General features: G+C 40.9%; 1 protein-coding gene across 2 annotated transcripts in view; it reads right to left on the bottom strand.

Moving 5' to 3' along the window:
* Positions 1–2,940: 2,940 nt before the first annotated feature.
* OGDHL (oxoglutarate dehydrogenase L) overlaps positions 2,941–24,323 on the bottom strand; it is a 56,423-nt gene continuing 35,040 nt past the window's right edge. For both annotated transcript variants that reach the window (XM_075154334.1, XM_075154335.1), the window contains exons 16-23: positions 23,806–23,933; positions 12,389–12,567; positions 9,078–9,149; positions 7,626–7,751; positions 6,937–7,009; positions 4,706–4,869; positions 3,926–4,080; positions 2,941–3,151 (exon numbers count right to left, since the gene is read on the bottom strand). In XM_075154334.1, the coding sequence (XP_075010435.1) occupies positions 3,028–3,151; positions 3,926–4,080; positions 4,706–4,869; positions 6,937–7,009; positions 7,626–7,751; positions 9,078–9,149; positions 12,389–12,567; positions 23,806–23,933 (1,021 nt within the window). In that variant the 3' untranslated portion in view covers positions 2,941–3,027. The remainder of the gene's footprint in view (positions 3,152–3,925; positions 4,081–4,705; positions 4,870–6,936; positions 7,010–7,625; positions 7,752–9,077; positions 9,150–12,388; positions 12,568–23,805; positions 23,934–24,323) is intronic.

The raw sequence follows: 24,323 nt of genomic DNA, 5'->3' as shown, positions 1-24,323 counted from the left end.
TCCTGTGTTTAGAAATTAGAGAAGTTAATTCCAGTCTAGTTCCAGTATTTTAAAAATTCTGCTTGAAATAGAAATGTGTTCTTATTACTTTAAAAAATTAGAATAGCATAAAACAAAATATTCTAATATAACCTCAACTATAGGTTTACTATTACCGCTATTACTACTTTTAACCCAATGTTTTGAATAATTATCTTTTTCTAGTCCAAATGCTGTCTCTCTCACTGCCACTACATTTAAGTAAGCCACTATTGAGGGAACAAACAGAAAACGGAAAAATGAGCTGCCCTGGCACTCTTACGAATGGGATGCTAGTGCCAGCACTCAAAGCAGAAACCGCCAAAAAGAACAGCCATAACAGAGAATTTCGTTCTTACATATTTTTATTTTATTGGGTTTTTTACATTCTTTGATGGAATTTTAATGCAACTATTATGCCAGAATCTATGATACACAATGAAAATGGAAACCTGTCATTTACCACTTACATTTCTATGTTAATTTTGTTTTCTACCTCTGCATATACTGTGGCATAAGTGCGTTTATCATATTTCATGCAGCACTGACCTGCCTTATGCAAACTGAGAATACAATAAACGGTGCCAGCAATATGTAGCTGCACTCAATTCTTGCCACAGAAACAAGCATTCGTAAAAGCATTAGAATACTTTGGGTGATGGTTACTGCCTATCAGCTTAATGTTTTGAGCTATAGAAATGGACAGGAGACAATCTTTGCTGCTGTCAACTGCAGTACTTTCCAAGTTCATTAGGTTTCAAAAGACTGAATTAGCTTCACTGTTTCAATGAGAGAAAAGGCAACGAGCCTGATTTAAAAGGATGCTACCGAGTTTCACAAACATTAGACTAAGTTTGGTTCTGGATCCCATGGCAAGTACCTTACCACATCAATTTTATGCTCTGACAGAAGGATTGTTTTTTTTCACCATCCTGTTGTCTCCAGGCCAAATAAAGGGACAGCATAAGGCACACATCCCTTTTTGGTAACCTGCTTGGACAAGTAGTACCTGATCATAGCTAAAAGTTTTTAATACAGGTTTTTATTTTGACGAGAGAAGCAGCTTTCCAGCATCACCTGACTCTTCCCATCAGGCATAAACTGCCAAGCCTTATGATGTCACAGCCCATACAGCAGCAGCAGGGTAAAACTTACTGCCAAGAACACAACCACGTCCCAGGAGCACGCTCAGGACAGGGAATTGGAGATGGGGGTGAAGTCTCCTCTGCGTGTTTTCCAGACCCCTGTCATGATGTATCGAAGCGGCTGCTCAGCAGATCCAGCACAGCCCTCCAGGCACGCAGGGCCCTTGCGCAGCTGGTTACTGCTTCCTGCTTCCACACGGGCACGGCCGTGCCCCTGCGTCCTGCTCCCCCACTTGCCCTGTTAATTGCGCAGCTCCCTCTGCCAGCCAGCAGAAGGAAGGGAAGAAGTCTCTGCCGCTACGCAGCCTAGCGTTGCTGAAACCTGCAGTCCCGAGGTTCACCCAGCCCCAAGCTCTCCCGGGGCCGAGGGAAGAGGGCTTCTGGCAACGCTAGCTCCTATGTGGGGGGGAGAGGAGAGCTGTGCCCCTGCCGTCCAGCGCCGCGGCGGGAGCAGAAGCAGCGGCGCTCGGGCCAGGCTGCGGCGCAGCGCAGCGCCTCCCCGGCGGGCAGCCGCGACCCCCCGGGAAGAGGAACCACCCCTGCTGCTCCCTCCCCTCCGGCACCTGCGGTGCGCCAGCCGCCTTACACAGAGCCAGCTCCTAGAGGCGGTTCGCTCTCACGTCCATACGGAAAGCACACGGGAACTGATACCCTAACTGACAAGTAAACACAAGGGACAACAAAACATCAATTACTACTTGTACAAAACCACAGCATGCGCCTTTGGTCAATCAGCGACTGCTGCTTGCCCACCTTCCTCTTAACATAAAAAAGGGTGACTAAATGAGGAATTGCCACTTCAGAGTTGAATTAATGTCAGCAAGGAGGTGTGAGGCAGGGTTAGCACTGGACAAAGCAGAGAACCCACTACTTGTTGCACAAACACAGATTTCTCATTCAAACGCAATCTTTTTACGGGGGATACCAGGTCAAAGAAAAGCAGATCCTAGTAGTTTGGTGAGGGAAGGAGCGTTCATCCACAATGAGGATGTTCACAGGACCCCACAGTTCCCTAATAACACAGAGCAGGCAGCCCCGGGAGTGGGAGCAATTGGTGCTGTCACCTCTTTTGAAGTCATTTGATGCTGAATTCTCCTGCTGATCACCCACTACTCTGTCAGCTGTGGTCTTGTGCAGACTTCTTCCCTCCTCAGCTACCCCCAACAAACCTTTTCTTGGTCCCTTTTATTTCTGCCTTCATCACCCTCCTCCACCTTATACCTAAGTGGTCCACACCACTTCTGTTATCACCCATAGTTTAGCAACTTTGTGATCTGACTGCCTATTTCCAGCTCCTCCTCGCACCACCAGGCTACCTTACCATGCCCTAACAACCACAGCCAGTACGTTTCTCTACCAAAGTCATCTATCAACTCTCTGCTTCTCAGTTTCATTACTCCTCTCCACTACATCTAGAAATAACTGTCAACCATTTTCCTTGTAACAATGCCTCTTGTTTCCTTAGTGGCTCCCAAACGTACTCGCTTCTTTTTCAGGGATGTGCATAACTACCGTGCTGTCCATGCCTGCGCTATTTACTTACAATAATTAGACAGTGCCCACAGACTGAGATTGGAGACTCACTGAGCTAGACATTGCATTCTTGGATAGGAGACTCTCCTTGTGCCAAAGAGGTGCCAATCTAAATAGGCAAGTGACAAAAAATGGGGGAAGGTAACTTGGAATTTTTTCTTTTTCCTTACAAACTGGGGAGCAAGGTGCATATTAATGAAGTCAGCTGCTGGATCGTTTTATCTGACAAAGCAAAAATACATAATTTCCAGTATTTTTCCCACATTTATTTCTTTTTTCAGATACAGTGATTTCAAAGACTACTAGTCAGAGATGGGTCGGTGCCCTGCAGTTAGAATGTCTTTCCCTCAAAGGCCTCCAGGTTGAAAGCTGTATCCAAGAACCTTCTGAGCGACACCAGATGCGTGTTCTTGTTGCCTGTGGCAGCTGCAGCAGCAGGCTCTCGGCCAACATACCTTTGTGACAAAAAGAATTGGGCAGACAAACGAGGTGAGAAGAGAGACTGTTTTGACACTAACAAGCATGAGCACATGCTGCTAAATGCATTCAAGTCAGCTTGGCAGATTTGGACATTTAATCATCAATCTTTCTTAAATAAAAATCAATCTAAGTTGCACATCAGTTATACCTTGTGGTCAGCTTTCCCCTCTTTTCTCCCTCCCATCAATATTAAGCTGTGCTTCTCCCCCAGCCCTCCCAGGGCAGCCAGCTACACTGTCTCATAATTAGATAACTTGCTTTTGGCGATGAAGACTCTCATTTCTCCAACAGCTGCATGGGCAGATCCGAGAGTCAATCATCTAAAATAAATGCAAAGGTACCTGGACTGAGCTCTTACAACAACTGTTTCCTCCAGAACCCTAATATTTGGAGTCAAATTCTTAAAAAAGACAGAATCTTAGACAACAAGAGAGAAAAATCCAGGAGAGCTAAGTGCTGTGCTAAGTGGCAATAAATATAGAGCTAGTTGCTACTGGTTTTCTTTTAGAACTACAAGGAGGAGCAAGATATGCATGATGTATGTAAGAAATAGTCCTCTAGACTTTTCCTTCCTTCACCCAAAAACCCAAACTCAGAGGTTTTGATTTGTGAAGAACCTGACTTCCCCATGAACAATATCCTCAAATCAAAAACAAATTTAAAAGCAAAAAAAAGCCAAAAAACCCCAAGCAAACTTAAAAGCAAACAAATCAGCCCAGGAGATAGAGCAATTGTTTAAAGTCTCATACCATATAGGTCGAGTGTGGTTCACAATAGTGCGGAAACGAGGTTTGACATAATCATAATATCCACTGTTTTTGTGTTCCTCCTGACACCAAACTAGATCAGCACCTGGATACTTCTCAAGTTCTTCTTTCAGCAGGTCAAAGGGGAATGGTGAGATCTGGAAAGAGAGGGTAATAACTGGCAAAGCTTTCTCTTACATGGTGTTAGCCCATGGTAGGAAAGCCTTTTACCTATAGGGTATTATAATCAACCACTGTAATTAACCAGTTAGTACCTAGTATAATTGCTATATGTTCTTTAAAGTGAGTTGTATTTCTTTAATTGATTTCATGCTGTTAGAAATGAATACACACATATTTTATAGTTGCACCAGTATGAACAGAAGTAGGTCATAGTCCAGATCTCCTACATTCCTACAGTTTTTCTAGTGAAGTAGCTGTGACAATATAAGTCCTTAATTAGTGACTGACAATATAGCTGCAAAGTGTACTATTCACAACATTTAAACCTAACAGATTGGATATACAAATTTAAGGTGCCATCATATTGTAACCTTCACTTTGTTACATTGTTCTGGAAAGTCATCAAGCTTTCTGGATCTCATTGTCCTGTATACTATTGCTGTCTTCCTTCTCCACAAGGCCATGAAGGATTAGATAATGTCTTGTAAGATGCAAAGCGCTATAAAAATGCCATCACCATCCTTTCTGGCAAGGAAGCACAGGAACCCCTTGCTGAAAGTATCCTCAAGGGCCCTGTCTTCCGAGGTCCAGGGAGCTCACCTGTTCAAGTCTGGTTATAGCTACTTGTTTCTCCAGGTCTTGATTCTTTCTCTCTTTCACAAGATCGTAGTACACTTTTCCTGTGCAGAAAATCACTCGCTTGACCTCATGTGGTGCATGAGCTGCCAGCCCATTCTCAGGAATCACGCGCTGGAAAGTGGTACCTAGTTAGAGCACAAATTAGAAAAGCGCTGTCAGTGGAACTGACATGGTAATAAAGCAGCCCAAGAAACAGTCCTTTACTGAGCAAGCAGCAGGTTGCAATGGTCACGGGGTTCTGCTGCCTCTCTACTCCTGCTTTTCAGACCGGTAATTCTGCTGAAGTGACTTTGAGCACTTTAGTTTCAAGAAGTTAAAAAATTGTCAATAATCCACTCTTTCACACTTATTAGACGGAAACATATTAACAGTGGATTCTTTTTTAGCTTTGTGTTGTGCATTACACCTGTAATTTTAAATTGATTGGATAGCTCACCTTTGCTTACAGTTTTTTTCAGAGAATTACAGAAATGTTTCTTCTTTCCACGATTATCTCAACCATGTAACATTAATATAGGTTTAGAAAATTTTAGAACATTTTTATATAAAAGCATAGCACATATTCATAATGCAACTACATCTGGCAACTGCAGAAATATTTGCAGAAGCATACACATTACTGCCATATATTTACGTCATTTAAACCTCTGTTTGAGAGCTGAAACAGCATTAGCCAAAGAAAGAATTAGCATAGTACTGAGCCATGTGTCTAAGTGATAAGATACAATTTCAGATGCATATCCTCACTGCTAGGTATCTTTTCCGCTGTGATATCATCTCCCAGGAGAACAATTTGCTTGGGATACATGAAACTGGAAGAGGGACCTGATGGTCTAAAAGATCCTTTTCTTTGCTCTCGTACATGATTGATTAGAACTATTCCCACATTAACCAACTGCAAGGTAGCAGGCAGTGGCATGACCTCCCAGTCTGAATCAGCACACCCACTTACCAGAGAATAAGCTCCTGTTTGAACCATTTATCTTGGGGGGGGTAAAAGCAGCAGAATAAACATATGAAAGAGGAACTGATTTATGTCAAAATTATCCTGTCTCACTGAACAGCAGAATTCATCATTAAAAAAGACTGAATCTGCGCTTCACTGGGTCAGCTGGAGTCGGTGTTCCTCCCCTTCTCAGCTTTCCGTTAAAAATCAGAGCAAAAAGAGTTAGCTGACAGCCAGCAATACTTTACTACTTGCTGTCCTCTTCAGCAGGAACATGAAAGTATGTCAGAATTCAATGTTAATCAGGAGTTTGGCCACTATGAGGGTTAGCCTGAAGTAGAGGGGACTCTCAAGACAAAGTAACAAATCACAATCCCTACAGAATTTCTAATCTGACTCATTCTACAAAACTTTTAGAATAATCAAAACCAGCAAACATCTTTGCTTGAGAAGCAAACTTTACTCACCTACAAAAAGGAGATAATGCAATATTTAAGCATGTTTATACACTGTAACTTGCTTTTAAAAAACTGAGCAGTTACTCTTTTCTGACAGCAGTCAAGACACCCGCTAGAATTGGAGAAAGACCACCACACCTATGCACACTCTTTTGCTCTGAATAATCGCTTTAATCACTCACTCACTACATTTCCTCGTGCCACTCTAACACGTTCTAACCAGTCACTCCAGTTTTTGGTATTACTTCTGCAGTTGCTACATATCTCTTGCTCTGATGGCATTCCAACAGCAGCTAGGGTGGTAGCCTACAGCTCTGAACCCACTGATCTCACTTTAGATCACTGGTGTGACACGGCAGCCCCGGAACTGAGTATTGTAAGAAGAAATGGGGCCCTCATTCTTCCAAAAGGGCACAGTGCAATTACAACCTATCCCTCACATTGCGGGGGGGGCAGTACAAAGGACAATTCAATTTTTATATGAAGAGAAAAAGAGCGGAGGGACCTAATAGCCTATTGAGGGGAACACATCCCTGCAGAGAGGGGAATGCACTTTCCACTGCCTTTAAGATTAATGGTTGGTTACCAGATAAGCCTGTTAAAATTAAGAATCCATGCTTGAAAGCAGACTTTTCAGCAAAAGTCCATGCTAGATCTCATTACAACAGCTCCACAGAAATTACACCAAAGGAAAAGGCAAACTCTCCAGAGCAGATTCTCTTCTTCACAGCCTGACATGCGACTTGTTATAGCTAATTATTTGTCCATAATACTTTAAGGTTACTTACCAGACACCATTTCATCAAAACTGGATTTAGCTTCTGGATGCCTCAGCAGTGACTTGGGTGTCAAAACAATCAACTGTAAGACAGAAATTTTTTCAATACTCAGGAGCTGCTTTATCTACATTATTACATGCAAGATTTGTAACACTGTTCATACAAAAAACACAAACTGAATATGCTATAGATCAAATTAATATAAATAGCAAACACAATAAATTATTTTTTCCTGGTTTGAAAGCCTAGGAAGTTTCAAAGTTATTCAAAAGATTTGGATAGTCCACTCCCTTTAAAGGTTCTCAAAAACCATTGTTTATGCTTCTCTTTGAGAACAAAATCAAATCACAGGTTATGAACCAGTAAACCATCCAACAGTTGTATCTTAGGTTTTTGAAGTTCCAGCAATTAGACATGCAGATTATAGTTATGCAACCTGTTAGCTACAGTGTCTTGACAAGCTCATCTGAAGGTCTGGGCAGCCAGAAGGAAGTAAAGCTGAAAATCAAGTTTTAGAATCGTCATAAGTCAGAGCCGATTTTCATTCCATCAAATCAGTGACTTCAACCTGTGTTAAATTAAGGTTTTTCACCAACAATTCTTGGTCTTTTCAGCAGTACGTCATATGCAAACAAAGACCTCTCTTTATGTGAGGGCTAATATACCTAGAATAATCAAGTCCATTACAGTAACTTTACCGGCTTTCTGAATGGCAGCAAGATCTGTCTTCTGAGGACGTGAAAGTAATTGGCTGGCGTTGAACAATTCACCACGATCCAGTTGCATTCATACAGCTGGGAAACTTCAAACTGCTCACTGAACTCCTGAGAGAGACATTAAAGGCATTAGAAAAATGTCTAAAAGATCAGAAAAAGAGGCTTGAAATCCATCCTTCTATTTCTGACTCTCTGCAACTCCCTTCCTCAAAAACCTTAATTAGCAGATCTCTGCTGAGACGATATTATTAGCTAGGGAAGCAGCCCTACAAATCATACTTTTCTGTTTCTACTTCTTCCTAAAAATGTATGCAAATAAAGGCAAAAAGCTTCCATTAATTTCAGCAAGCTGGGAAGTCCAGGAAGGAAGGGTGAGGAGGACTAGGACTTCAGTAGGTGGAAACACAAAATAGAACCCCTTTGAAAGAATCTTAAAAGTATAATTCATTTTTTGAGTTTATAGTTAACTCACTCTCTCCCATTTTTGGTAGGTGTCCTGTCCTTTTATGCTATTTTAATACATAAATTTCATATGGTTTATATTTATGTATTTAATGAATATAGGGGTTTTTTATCCATATCTACGTACATATATATTAGGTAAGCATATACATAGGTATAGGTACAATAATCTCATTACAGATTGGTACAGCATCTAACACGATTTCCTGGTCCATGATTTGAGCTCCTACCTTCTATGATAACATTTATCACTTGCTTATTACGTGCAATTGGCAGTGCTTAAATGTAGTCAGTCAAACAGGTCTTTATCTGACAGTACACTGACAAAAATCACTTTTAGGTGAGGAGAGACATGGCTTTGGAACAATCATTGCCCCAAGGGCAACAAATTCAGGGCCAAAACTGCAACAACCATTTTATTTTCCTTTTTTTTTTAATTGTGGGCTTTTCAATTAATGTATAGCAGTGTTTCCTGGGAAATCTGCAGTGGGGAAGTGGATGCCCAGTATCCTGTAGAGCTCTGTACTTCATCTGTAGAAATGAACGACCAACATATGAAGAACTCAGCTGAATCAAATTTAGAAGTTGCTTATTTTCATGCTCCCAGCAGTACAATTTAGCTCCGCTGCAAAAAGCCAGGAGTAGTCTCAGTTGGCCTCCTTTAGAAATTAGCTGGAGACACCTATTTGCAGTACGCACACCAATATAAACAAGCAGAATCACTGGCCCTGAGGAACAGCCATAAAAAGATCATGCTGGCAGAGATTAATTGTATGTGACCTCAGCTTTGAAATGAAGCAGCACATACTGCGTACTTCCATTACTTTTACTGGAATCAAGTTAATGTTACATCAACTCTTGAAGCTAAATCTTAACCCACTATACCTAGCTAAAAGGATGCTTCTTACCAAAAAAATATCTCTGAGACGTGAAGAGCAAAAAAAGGACATGGCCTTTGACAAATCTACTTACTGGATAAGCATCAGAATCGTCATTGCTCATCTGCAGAAACCTCTCAGGCCTGGCTGATGAATGCTCTGGACCCTGGTAAAGGTATCATTTAAAACAACATTAAAAAGCCAAACCAGCAGTTAGACATCAGTCGAGGTCACTCACTGCATAAGTACCTCCTGCCACCCTGGCAGCTCTGCACCAGGCTGCATACCTGCCCCCCCAGCCAAAGGCATCAACAGCAGCAGCAGCGAGAGAGGAGAGGACACACCACAGGACTGGAATTCTTTGTCTTCCGTAAACTGTTTTCATAGGACAAGATTAGGTTTTAAATGGATTTCCAATGCTTTTACCAGCTGCAAGTAATTTCTAGCCTCAGTATAGCTGCACAGTGAAGACCCGTGAAAGGGCAGTAGGTCCATGGGGGCACAAGAACGACCTTGCTAATGCAGGGCAAAAAGGAGCAGGAGGAATGTCAGGAGGAGAAACACTGCGTGCCTCAGTGTTCCGCAGTGACTCACGCTTCTTTGGGCCAAACCGCACTTGCATGCTGAGCAGGAGCAAGCGCAAAGTTAACTGCTCACTATCCTTGCTACATTAGCAACACAACAAGCAGACTGAGAATCTCTCTCCTACCATTGTTCACTGTTCAGCAGAGGACAAAATAGCCTAGATGAATGCTTCAGCTAAAATGGATCAAAATACACGTACGTGTTATCTGCCACACTAACCTATGATTAATTTCTGCCTCCTCAGGAGGTATTTTACATTCTGTCAAAGTACTGAACACTCACATCCGCTGTCTCACTAGCAGTACCCACGGTAATTTCTTTTGGCGCACAAACATTGTTAGAAATTGTTAGAAAAAGCATTTTACACTAGCAAAACATGCATGGTGGTCACAGACAGTATCAGGAATAAGGAGTGTAACAGAATCTATGATCTTCCCTCTCGTGTCCTTGTTCATAAAGGATGAGAGAAAGCTGTGAGGAGTACGAGAATGCAGTGTGCTTTTTTATTTATTGCTAATGCTGGCAGCCTTTGCTTGTTCAAGTGACAGTTACTGTTAGGAAAGACTTTCATTTTGGAGACAGTTGCAAGGTATTTTAACCTGAAGACATAAACTATTACACCTCTCAAATCTCTCCATGGTTCCTAAGCTAGCGATGTTTGCAAAGAGCCTTTTTCTTTATATGGCCATCTCTCATCATAACTTCCTCTGTTGAAACCTTAACGTCTGATCTCCAAAATCACTCATTATTTTGACAGCTAGCAGTCCACCTTGATTCAACACATCATCCTCCCTGTTTCCAAGTGCAGGATTCACTCTACTCCATGGACTAAGGGAATTCAAAGGAAAAAACACTCCACTGGCAAAAAAGGAGTAACACAAACAGCCAAGAACTGTGCCTTGCATAGTTACTCTTTTGAAGTCTGTCTCCACTTTTGAGGTGCCAAATAACCTGGTCATAAATGGGTAAGGGCTTGAGAATAAAAAGCAAAGCCACGCAAAACTATGGTGCACAGTAACAGTCCAATATCGCAATACCTCTGCTGTATACATCTATTGCTGTAAATCCAATCCTACACTAAGTACAACCTATACACGTACAAACATAGTGCTTCACAAGCACACTGAATTCAGTAGGCTGGAAACAGAGATGTTACCAGCAAACAATTACGGGAGAGACACACAAGGCTTCCCTAACATACACACATACGCTGCGCCAGCAACAACCTCAATCCAGAGCCTCAGTGCTCACATCCATCTTTGACTCCTCTGCTGACACCGCCAGTCAGATTGCCAGCAACTGCTGCGTGGGACGGGGCAGGGTTTATTTCTACTGTGACCACCTACCCAGCGAGACCTAGACTGAATCCATTAGCTACTTTCAGATGAGTCCCCAAGGAGCCATTAGGCAGCAGAGTCTTTCAATCACAGCCAACTTGCCTGTGAATGCATGACCTAGAGGTGAAGGGATCCATATCCCATTACGAATCCTTCCCCAAATCATTCTGTCCCCAACGCTGTAGTTATGGAGAGAATAACACGCCGGTAATGGAAAGCTCCTCTGGGAAGCTAACAGATTTCAACAGCCTGGTAGGATTCTTAAATATTCTGGAAACACCTGACACTAGTAGCAAAATAAGCATGTTTCAGAAGATCTGGGCAAATCTTAGCTGCCAAGTGGCTAAGAGAAAAGAAAGATTAATCGTATTGTAAGTAGTGGAGAACCAGCTCCCTTCAGCTGAGTGCTTCCCTGCTGAGGACCACACCTCCTGCTGAGGGCACATTGAGGCTGTCCCTCAGGATTCATTTAAAAAGAATTAATTTATCAAAACTCTTGTGAACAACATCAGACCCTTTATTCTCTACGCAAAATGGTATAGAAAGCCATTCATAAGATATGAATGCACCCCAGTATATCAGGACAGGATTATAATTGAATGGAAATAAACTGAATTGTTTGTGAGAATGGAAATGACGCAGTTTGTAGTGAAAGGGTCTAGAGCATTTATACAGATGGAGATTGCCACTGTGGCACATACTATGCTTTTCTTAATAGAAAACTAGAAACACACATGCATCAATTCATGAATGTTAATGCATTTGAAAAGGAGAAAATTAACCTGACGTGATGTTCATGTAACCTTTAAAATAATGTAAAAGATTTGAAGAACAATGCTACTGCTGATACGAACTTCATGTAACATTACATACAGAGCTTGCCCATACCCTTTCCCTCTAAGACACTGTCTAGTTCCTCCTACAAGCCACCAAAGAAAAGAGAGTCAACAGATAGTGGAAACATTTTCCTTTTCAGAAAGAGGGAAATTTCTTATTATATCAAAGTTACCCAATGTCAATGATTTTTGAAGACGTTTTAAAGTTGTTTCATATCATTTCATTGCAAGTGAATTTAGTGCAGAGTTTATACAGACATACTTCATGCAAAATAAAACCAAGGAAGTACTGCTAGACACTAATGATTTCTTTCTTACCGTACGCTAAGGGAAAGAAGGCAGTGTCTTAGGCAAAGACAAAGAAAGAGACAAAAAAAGAAAAAAATGGGGAAAACGTGGTACACACCACTAAGAAGGACAAAAAGCTAAGAGCTCAGAAATATTTCTCAGTTTTCCTTGGTTCTCACCGATCAATCTATCCACATTCTTTTCTGTAGCACTGAAGCAGTCCAACATGCTAAACAGTGCCTTCCTCTCCGCCTTCGTATCACCTTCAGATCCCCAAGACACCTTTGGCTTTTACAGCCGCAGAGGAAGGCGCGGTAGCCAGCATCTCCCTCCCGCGCACGCCAGCCAGCGGCCCTCACCATTCCTTCCATTCCATGTGGCAAGAGCAGGACGATCCCGTTGTGACGAACCCACTTGGCCTGGCCGGAGCTGATGAACTGGTCTATTATACACTGCGCCGTGTTGTGGAAGTCGCCAAACTGGGCCTCCCAGCACACCAGGGCATTGGGACTCGCCATAGCGAAGCCAAGTTCAAAACCTGAGAACCAAACAAGTAGGAGAAATAGAAAAGAAACAGACTTGCTGAGAATTCTGTTCATTTCTCATTAAAAAAAAATTAAATTAAAACAAAACCAAAATGAGAGCATGAACTGGATTTTTGTAGCCCTGTTATAAATCATGCAGTTTTCAGTAGTACCATTTCCCTCAGAAAGATTAGCAAATAATGTTTTTCCAATACTGACTATAATCCTTCAAACTTTTTCTCAAATGTTTAAATATCGTAGGAGTTTTTAAATGAACTAAAACCCCTCCCTTAGCTCAGACTTCTGTGTGCTGTTTTCCTGAGAGCTCACTGAGGCAGGTACTATCTTTTCCTGTAAAAATCCACTTACAGCCCAGTACTAGTTCAAGAAGCCACTTGTTAATTTTATTATTTTATTAATTTTATTGCACAGCCCTGCACAACACTGTCTTTTTTTTTTTTTTCCCCTCTCATAAGTGGTTGAGTCACCATCCCTGGAGGTACTTATAAGATGTGTAGATGTGGTGCTTAGGGGCATGGTTTAGTGGTGGACTTGGCAGTGCTAGGTTTATGGTTGGACTTGATGATCTTAAAGGTCTTTTCCAACCTAAATGATTCTATGATTTTTTTTTCCCCCTGCATATGAGAGGGGGAAAAAAAAATTATTGGTGACCAAAATTATTGGTGACATCAATCTTCAATCTATAGGCAGGATCATAGTCTTCAGATCTTCAAAAAAACTTGAACATAATACGTGCATGGGAGACACATCTGGGACTTGGGTAAACAATCCTTTCTTTGGCAGGGTTAAGGACGCTTTAGGTCTCTGCCTCAGTGGCAGAGAGGAGACCAGAAGTGCTCTTCATGAGGAGGACACTCACTACAGGAAAGACATGGAGGTGCTGGAGCGTGTCCAGAGAAGGGCAACGAAGCTGGTGAAGGGACTAGAGCACGAGTTTTATGAGCAGCAGCTGAGGGAGCTGGGACTGTTTAGCCTGGAGAAGAGAAGGCTGAGGGGAGACCTCATCACGCTCTACAACTACCTGAAAGGAGGTTGTAGCGGGGTGGGTGTCGGTCTCTTCTCCCAAGTAACAAGCGACAGGACAAGAGGAAATGGCCCCAAGTTGCACCAGGGGAGGTTTAGATTGGATATTAGGAAAAATTTCTTCACCGAAAGGGTTGTCAAGCATTGCAACAGGCTGCCCAGGGAAATGGTGGAGTCACCATCCCTGGAAGTACCTAAAAGATATGTAGATGTGATGCTTAGGGACATGATTTAGTGGTGGACTTGGCAGTGCTAGGTTTATGGTTGGACTTGATGATCTTAAAGGTCTTTTCCAACTTAAATGGTTCTATGATATCACTACTTCAGCTAGTGAAAACAGAAAGACATAACCTTCTCCCTCTCCACTCTGTGTCAAAGATCTCAACCCATTTTCGGGTGATTTACAGTAGCAGGGAGTGCAGAAATTTCCCTAAACTTGTGCTGTTTGAACTGTAAATTCATCAACTCCATACAGAGCAGAAGGGCCACACATTCCCACTTACTCAGCCGTGTCAGGTTAATGCAGCAGGACAAACGTACAGCAGCAGCCCGGTTGACAGCAGCTCAGGTGTTCTGCACAGAGCAAGCCAGGCAGCTTGTTGTCTGCTCTTAAGACTTGTCAAGGCCCAAACATAACTGAAGGCTCTCGACAGGCTCCATGGGTATCTCTTAAAAGGCAGAAACGAATTATTGCTCCCACTGAGACCTGCTGCAGTATGATAAAGGCCCAGCTCTACAACAGGACCTGGGGAGATGATTGGCGAAAAGAGGAAAGAAAACCAAATCAAACTGCTACTGCAATGTAAGCTAGGTAATTGATTCCTAGTAGCTCTGCTTAGGCAAAAGATAGGGAACTTCAAGGGTGTTTGCTATCTATGGCCTCTGCTGTGTAGCTTTAAAAAAAATGCAGAATTTTGTGTCACGTCAGAACATGAAAACCTAGCTATGTGCAATGTACCTGTCTCAGTTTAATGACCACGCTTAAATTTAATATATACCACATTCCCTAGTGAACACCTAAATGTATCTAATAATATAAAAATATATATTTGATCTCTGCTCATATTTTCCTTTGACACTTTGATATAGCTGAGCCTGGAGTGCTAAGCTAATACCTGTACTCATATTCTACACCTATAGTTTGGAATGATTAAAACCAAAAAAGTTAAAGCTCTCAGTAAAAAAACAGTGCTACATAGCAGTGCTATGGATGTAGAGGTTCTGACTGAGGGAAAACTGATTCAATACACGTAGAGAATAAATGGATAAATATGTTTTAAGTTGAAGTTTTTAAGTTCTGCACAGAATATAAAGATCTGTTTTCAAATACAGAACTGCAACATGGGAAGACTCTTGCTGAAGGTTACCCCAGCAGTGCAACTAGCTTTGCTGTTGTAAAATTTTATTTAAAAAGCTACGATAATGAGTTGTAACTATTTCCTGAGTCATTGCAAGACTGTAAAAAACCTCAGAATGAGCTAACAGACTGATATGGATTTCTTATCTCTTTACAGCTTCTTTATTTTAAGATCCACATATGTAACCTAAGTTGCAGAGGGAGTCCCATCCCACTACCACTGATCTACACTGAACTCAGCTTCACGTTTTTGCTATGTACAAGTCACTGTAATTTCCACTTTTGCCTGGTTTCCTTACAGTGACACGGTAGCCACTCAAATGCTGTTCTACAACACAGGCTTGATAGCAAAACCAGCTTAGGCCAAAACGAACACAGTTTCTGGTAACAAAATATCTGTACTGCTTAATTTGTCCCACTGGCTCCCAGCCTCCCCCCACCCCCAAAGAGTCACAAGAGTAGTATACATTTAATTAAGACAGAAATGCGCCTAAGACTGGCATTTGAGATGCAGAGAGAAATCCCTTCACATTTGAGAGGACGGTACACCTATCCAGATACTATGCGATAATTTGGGTTTCTCCTCCTTTTTTAACTTGCAGACATTCTCAGGAGTACAGGACAAAAATATTAATCTGTAAAACCTCATGTTGTGGATAGTATTTCCTAGACCCAAAGGTGGCTCTGAGCCCAAATACAATCACAAGTCAGGAACCTAATATGCCTCCTAAATATCGTGTATCAGTAAAATCCAATACTGCTTTCTGACCACCAGTATTTAGCAAACTACAGTAAACTGCTGCGAAGCCATGATAAAACCCAAAGTCATTGGAACTATAGTTTCTGACTCTGATCAAACCCACTCTACAACTCCTCTGATTAGAGAAGTTTCAGGAACTTCAGAAAACTCAGGCTTCCTGGAAGAGACAAGCTTCAGCAGGGGTCACCAGCAAGTGATAGCTGACATCTGTCATATACTTAACATTTGTGATTTATACCCTGGTGACGGGAGGCCGCAGTCCCTCTAGGAGAGCCTCTCTTTGTGGAATTCAGTGGATAAGAGATTTACTTCAAAGAGAACTATAATACAAAAAAATTATATAAGCAATAATAGAAAAATACCTAGAATACCTTTAAGATGATCTTGCATTCCAGGCATTAAAAAAATTTAATATATTATGAGATAGAGGAGAACAACATGTGGCACATACAGCATAAGAGTTACTTTGATGTTATCAGTGCAAGGTAATTGACTTAGCTATGGAGGAAGATTTCGGGATCGAGTCAAACCTATTCAACCCTTCTTTGCCCTTTTTCGTTTTTGTTCAACTTTTACTTTATGTTTGCCATAAGGGAGATACTCAGAGCTCTAAGCTAAGATTGAGGTCTTCATGTGCTGGATGCCACAAACATACACAAGTACTTCCTTCCCTGAAAGTTTTACCGTCAAACTGGGGGGGAAAAAAAAAAAAGAAATAAAAAAAAAAAAAAAAGAGAGTGAAGGACAAGCATTTCCACCTTATAAAATTGAGAACTAATGAACATGAGGTTACAGAAAGTTTAAAGTAACTTATCCAGTTCCACAAGGAAAACCCTCAACAAAACTAGTGAGATTAGTCATGTATCAAAGAAGTCTCTCTGTAACGTGAACTACAAGAACATCCTTCCAACACTTGACATGAAGTTTTGACATAGGTCATCTATGCATGAAACTGAAATTGCTTTAGCTTAATGCGATGACTACAGCTAAATAGGAACTACAGGATTTCTTTCTTCTGCTCCAGGAACAGGCTCTTCAGTCAATGTCAGTATACAAACTTTCCTGGAAGGTCAGTAGAGGGACAACCGCAGGACAAATTAACCCCATGAGAGAAAAAGCGACAAGAGCTTCAAGTGAAATTGTTTATTCACAAACAGTTTTACATATTGTTTTTACAGTATGTCTTCATTGTCTACCCCTTGGTAATTCCAACACAGCTTTTTGTTTACCATCTCCATGGCAAGAAATCTTTGAGTCACTTGGCTTCTGGACTGCTGAACCCTGAACAGTCCATCCATGACTCCAGCAGATGCTCAGGTTCAGACCAAAAGGCAACTAGTAAGTTGGAGGCCAAAAGGTGACTGATAAGTCAGACAGACGGCCTTTCATCTGTGAGTCACCATGACAGTGCATTACCAAAGAGGATGGCTTTTGCTGACCATTCCTTTGGCCTGACTGCCTGAACAGCCTTTCTTTCAGAACATATTTTAAATCTCTGTCCTCCTTATTTGTGCGATCCTATTGTTTTTAACACAATGCAAACAGTGGAAAAATTTACACAACTCCTTCAATGCGTGTTCCCAAGGGTATCTGAAAAATAGATTTCCCTAGATAGGCTTGAATCCCATTCTAATTTTACACAAGCATTAAGAGACCATTTCTACTGATTGGGTGACATGGTTGAGAAAATATGCAATATGTTCAAGACTTATTTGCGCATATGCTGCTCTCTGTAAGGATGGGGTAATCTAGCTTTTAGAGAAGAACAAACTGAGGTCTTGACCACTTGGAGTTATCAATAATCACACAGTGCTTTTCAAAGAGTATGGAGCTCTATGCATACTTAAAACTTGGTCAGAGCACACACATAATTCTGTTTCATATACCAAAATCACCCCTAAAATTCACATGGAAAAAAGAGTGTCATTTTTCATTTCCTATCTTGTTGCCCACTTTGTGCTAATAATCTTCACAAGGTGACAATGTCCCAGGTGAAGCTGCATTGAAAGGTGTGATCCTAACACAGATACCTTTTGCAAGCTTTCTGACAGCCATAAAAATATCTGGAAAAATATACCCAAATGTAATCTATACATTCTGATGAATATTTTGAAATCAATTCTGCCAAGACTACTATTTCATGGAACATGTGCCTGTGGTATACCCATCTTTGGTATACCAGAACTCATCTTCCACCGGGCAAATGACAATGAGAGCTCCTAACGTTAAAGCTATTCCACCAGCGACTATAGCAATTGCTAGAGAGTCTGTCAAGAATTATGACTCCTACCTGCATGTGGAGAAAATCATTTAAAGAGCAAGATCTGAACTGCTAAATTAAAAAAAAAGAAAAAAAAAAGTTATTGGTGAAAAGACATCTAGACAGATACAAGGTGAACAACCCAGGAGAGGGTGAGGTGCTTCTCCTGAAAGGGATTTGTTAGGGCATCAGATGAGTCAAGGTCAGGGAAGGCGATCGAAGCTAGAAAGACTCCACAGTTCTAGAGATGAGACATGAACTGCAGAAGAGCAGGTTCCCACCCAGGCCCTCATGAGGGCTCAACTTCAGACCAGAGTAACGGGTTAAAAAAACTGCAGCAGAGACCTTGCAAACTTTTATTCTTTGTGTCTGCAGAGACAAGAACTGAACATTTCTTCAGAATGCTGTGCAAACTTTGCAAGTTTAAAGGATTAACTCTTACACAGCTAGAAGCACAGAGAACAGGTTTTAAGCTGTGAGGAAATACAGTGCCAAGACAGCCAGGCTGCAAGACGCAGCTTTCAAAGAATGACAGGTAAAGAATCTGCACACCCAAAGGGTGGCGGAGAGCCACCAGCCAGCTCCCGAACGCCAGGCAGCCGCTCAGGGCTCAGAGCACACCAGGGCACAGGGAACCAGGACCCAGCAAGCAGTCTGGTAAACTTCCAAACCGAGGGGAGAGAGGAAAGGAACATACACAGCACTTGACTAAGGTTGCAAAACTAATGTTTTAACTGCTGAAGTTCATTAAGGTCCCTAGATAGGCAGGCATAGCAGAAATGCTTGTTTCTTATTAGTCCAGTTCCTGCTGGGCTCCCTTACTGTTCTTTCGTCACTCTGGCAGAGAAAGAGGTGTTGCCAAAGTGGCAGCTTACACAGCATGTTATGCTGTGTTTTTCCCCACAGCACTTTTCATGATTGTCATAAGAACTGTAGTTTTTCAATTGATGTAAGTAAGGCTATAGCTTAATTCAATATGATTTCAAAGTGACCTAAGGCATGAATGTTAATTAATGGTTATAGAGGGCTTATCAGTGCAGTGATTTAATGTCAGAATGAAGAAAGTTACAAAGACAGATTTGTGCTACGTTTCACAGAAAATCTAAGCACAGCGACTAATGGAGGGACATGCATCCTTTCACAAACCCAAACACAGCCCAGGAGAAAGTGAAGTTAATACCCATCTGATGACTGACTCTATTAAACAGAAAGACTGATGCCTTCTTAGAGCTGCATGCAGATGCCATTGAGAACCTGGTCCTTGGTTACTACAGTCTGTCCTATTTCCTAATACAATTTCTGACAGGTAATTGTATTTGCTACTGTAACCTTAATAATATGTTGTTCTGAATGATACTACATATTTCTGTTCTGTAATACTACATACTTCATCCTAGGATTGTATTGCAAAAAAAAAAGTTTAAATCAATACCTGTCCTCTTTCCTTCATCTTTTGCTTTAAACATGAACTTCCCCCTTGAAAAAGCCGTACTCCAGGTCTCATCATTCGGGAATTTGCTGAACTACGCACCAGTTCCAAGTCTATCTTGCCTGGATGTTCCCTGGAAGTTCTCAGTACGGGATGCTACAGCCCAAGACCTCTCCAAGACAGTACTGAACCTGACAGAGAGAATCACTCCTCCTGGATGGGGAATCAACACTACACAAGTCATTCTGAGAGCAGTAAAGAAAGACAGGAGATCCTTTCAAGTATTTAAAAAATGCTGAGGAGGTAGCATGGAGTGCCTGTAAGTTACTTTTGCTTTTCTCCTCTATCTCGATCAGCAAATAAACTCGGACAAACTTCTTTGCTTAAGTGACTTCACACAGCCATCACTTATACTCCCAGACATTCAGTTTCAGTAAAAGGGAAAATTTTTAGCTAGATGAGTGGATTCACAACTAAATTGTAATAATCTGGATATAGCTAAAAATAGTAGACATGGGATGTCAAACAAAATTATAAGTTGTTGTTAAACACTCTGATTCAATGCCTCAGTACACACACTCCACAGCTTCCTGCATACAAAACATAAGCAATTGTTTGAACTACAAGTTAACAAGACTCCCTTTGTTTTATTTCTAAGTGAAATCAGTTTTGTCAGAGTATCATTTTAATGGAGCAGTTACACCCCAGGTGTTCCTAACCAGCTCAACAACAACTTGGTGTGAAGCTCACAGCTCTGAACAGATGCCAGCTCTTGGCTTATGTACCTGCCAAGGAAATAATCTGTAGTTTTATCATGCTGGGCTGTTCAATCCATTTTTACTTAGCTCTAATTCACAGAAACTAAGGGAATTCCCAAAATGCTTCTGAGGTGCTGCATGTTAACACAGTCATAAATTAAATTCTTAACACCTTTTTTTTTTTTCCCTTTATATCCTCTCACAACCCTCCCACCCCCCACCAAATACTTTAGGGCACTAATCCCAAACTGCTCCTTGTAACAGGCTTATATAGTAGAAATAGCAGTTAGAGAAAATAAAGCATTGAGGGTTTTTGCTACTCCTGAAAAATCAACTCCTTGAACTGCAAACATTCACTCATTCTTCTACGTACTAAAAAGGAGACCCAGTGATGTTACCAGCCAAACAGGTAACAACTCTAATAGCTCCTCATTGACTGAGATGCTTAACTAGAAGAGACATGTTCACACACTGCTGCTTATCCCAACATTGTATCTCTATGAATATAAAACACAAGAGTAAACAAGTTGGGGAAGTTTGGTAAGTAAAAGCTAGCAAGGGAGAGGAAACTTAATTACAAAATCACTTCAACATAGAAACATGCATTTTTAGTTTTTAAAAAAAAAAATCATCGCTCATCAACTATTTCTACCAATTTAATCTCCTTTACTGTTAGAAAACATCTCAGACATGAGGGATTTAAAGTTCTTAACAATTAAAAATATCAATATTGTTAGTTTTGAAGAACATGTCATCACATCTGCTGAAGCAGAATTGCACAGAAATGGTACTCTTGTTTTCAGTGTACGAACAAACCCCTATTTTGCCCTATTGCTTGTATTCAGTGAAAGTTATTAAATCAACTTTCACGTTTCTGCTGCTCTGGAAGGGGGGAAGAGCAATAGTGAGCAGGTTGAGATCAAGAAAGACACAGAAAGAGAGTACACTTGGTTAATTTTTTAAAGAACAAAATTGTGGCAATAAGAATTGCCCTTCACACTAGGGTTTCCTAGACCTATTGAGGTGTAATTTTTGGAACAAAATCAGATTTCAACCATATCCAGACATTTGTCACTTTCACATTTGGATACATTATTTGAATGTAAAAAAAACCCCAAAGCCAGAAACCTACGACCCACTTACCCATAAAATTTGCAGCAACACTGTAAACAGGCTCAAGTTAAGAAACCCGAGACCAAACTGTGAGAAACAATAGGAAATTGGAAACAAACAAACAAAAAATCATTCTCTGAAATTTAAATTCTTGCTTTTTATCTATGCCAATTATTTTTCTTATGTTTATAGACATCCTCTTTTGCACTCTCCTATTTAGAGTTTACATTTTCATGTTACTATATTAGCTTATAGAGATACAAACTTCTGTTCACACCAATTCTGCCACAGAGCTAACAAAAATACCTAAAAAATCTCAGCTCTTCAGCCCATGCTCCAACTATACAGTTTTATACCATTTTAATTTTAATGTTATCAGCAATAGGTAATACGTAGCATATGTTGTGCTGGTTTTGGCTGTGCTAGAGTTAATTTCCTTCACAGTAGCTGGCATGGGGCTGTGTTTTGGACTTGTGCTGAAAACAGTGTTGATAACACAGGGATGTTTTAGTTCCTGCTGAGCAGTGCTTACACAGGGTCAAGGCCTTTTCTGCTCCTCACCCCACCCCACCAGCAAGGAGGCTGGGGGTGCACAAGGAGTTGGGAGGGGACACAGCTGGGACAGCCGACCCCAACTGACCAAAGGGATATTCCATACCATATGACGTCATGCTCAGCATATAAAGCTGGGGGAAGAAGAAGGAAGGGGGGATGTTCGGAGTGATGGCGTTTGGCTTCCCAAGTAACGGTTACACGTGACGGAGCCCTGCTTTCCTGGGGATGGCTGAACACCTGCCTGCCCATGGGAAGTGGTGAATGAATTCCTTGTTTTGCTTTGCTTGCGTGCGCGGCTTTTGCTTTACCTATTAAACTGTCTTTATCTCAGCCCACGAGTTTTCTCACTTTCACTCTTCTGGATTCTCTCCCCCATTCCACCAGGGGGGAGTGAGCTAGTGGCTGTGTGGTGCTTAGTTGCCAGCTGAGGTTAAACCACGACATATGTAAAAATGACTATGTGATCAAATATTTCTGGAACTTTGAAGCAAGCAGCTATCAATTACCATCTTTATCTACTACAATGTTTCATCTTTTTCCTTCACACTAGCTCTAAAATGGGTATGAAACAATATTTCATTATTTATCCATAGAATCAATAACATTTTTGATAAATTATTAGATGTATTTGTTTTGCGCTCCACATTCTTCTTGCCACCCTCATCATGTTAGACTGAGATTATCCATTCTCTGTGGCTGAAGGTACAATGTCTGTCCAGTACCAAAAATATAATTCACTATGATTAATACTATCACTAATAAGAATTTGTTTTCTTGAAATAGCACCATTCAGAATAGCAGTTCAGATAAGGCTAGGATGGATTTTTATACCTGTATTACAAAGCGTCCCTGATTTTGTTGATAGTTCCTCCTCTTTTGAGAAAGGGGAGCATTACTAGCATTACCAAGATCAACCACAACAGATGGATACTTTCAACTGAATCCCATAAATGTAAAATGTGGGGATGCTTGTTTAAGAGATGCCAGTACCTGAGAGGGAAAGCTTTGATACCTCTTTCATATATAAATGTTTTACAGCTTTTTTCCACATTCTCTTTCATGCTGAGCTCTGCTTCTCGTATAGCTACGTTATTCTCTGAAATTCATCTTCTGTCATTACTATGTAATTTCCTGTCGAATACTAATGAGACCAATGCTAGCATATTCTGTGACTTTTCCATTAAAAGATGCTTAAGTCTCCCAGTTTATAGTTTTGAAGTACAAGCATGTTCTAAAGCAGCCTAAACAAATAGGTGTACCATCTGAAGAGTGCATTAAGTTTTGCACTGCAAGCACATTGAAGCCTGCAAATTCATACGCCTGATACCACAGGCAACACATTCAAAAATTAAAGAAAACAAAAAAGAAACAAAACCACAAACAAACACCTAGTTGAAGTTTTCTCCTCTAATTTTTAAGTTATGCTAAATTGTTGAAACTAAAAGATACATTAAAAACAAAACCCACCATAGCACACTGTAGGAAAAAAACAAGAGTTTGGCTTAAAGTTTATACTACAATGAGTTTTTAAAAACCCTTCAAGATAAGAAGACAAAGGGACAAATCTTACAGTGAACAGGGTAAATTTATTGAATCTCTTTGTAGAACTATTTTTTTCAGGGGGTGAGGTGGGGGGGAAATCAGTTTAGGCATTTTCATTGGATTTTAGGCCCCTGTTCTACAATTCCTGGCTCCCACCCGATACGAAACTGCTATGAATATGATAATGTCAAAATACAACAAAGGCAGAGTTTGTTTATTTTTAAATGCTGCTAGCAGGAGGAGACTTTTGTTTGTCTGTTTTAAGGCTTGGCAAACTCAAGTAACGATATAAAACTTTGTAGCCAGGAGGCTTAACCACATTAAAGCAAAATCGGAAAAAAATTTCTCTTAATTAGCAGTCATCAGTTCTTACATCTTGTTTGAGACCTATTAAAACATAAGCAGATCTGTCAGATAGTTACCCCAGGACATACCTAAGACACCATACTCGGAAAGGGAGCTGTTGCACACAGTATAAGGGGCCTGCTGCTCCCAGAGGTGATTCATGGGAACACACGTTCTCTTGTCAACTTCTTGATCATGAAGCACATGATGACGATGGCTGCAAATAGGTGTTGAAAGAATTCTATTAGTTAAGAATAACTTTTGGCTTTGAGAGCGCTATTTTCGAAGATAAACCATCAAAGCTATGTTCTAGAAAGCATGCAAGCAACACAGTTATCTTTGCTTTACACAACACTCTGGTTTAGTTGAAACCTAGTGATACCATCACACGTCTAAACACAATTGCTGCACTATAAGGACTTCCACTGACTACCGATGCTTGCTCTCAAGCACTCATGAAAACTGAAAATAGCTCATCACTAGTAGAACTGGGGGGGAGAGAGAGGGAAGGGGTTGTTGCTATAAAACAGACTGATTAGAGTGAAAAGAAAAAAAGAAGGAAAAAATTGTTATTGAAAACATTTCACTCTGCCTCCCTGGCAAATTC

Source organism: Calonectris borealis, chromosome 7 (assembly GCF_964195595.1).
Source record: "Calonectris borealis chromosome 7, bCalBor7.hap1.2, whole genome shotgun sequence".
Taxonomy (NCBI): domain Eukaryota; kingdom Metazoa; phylum Chordata; class Aves; order Procellariiformes; family Procellariidae; genus Calonectris; species Calonectris borealis.
The sequence above is the reverse complement of the archived record's forward strand: the minus strand, read 5'-3'. Positions and strand labels throughout refer to the sequence as shown.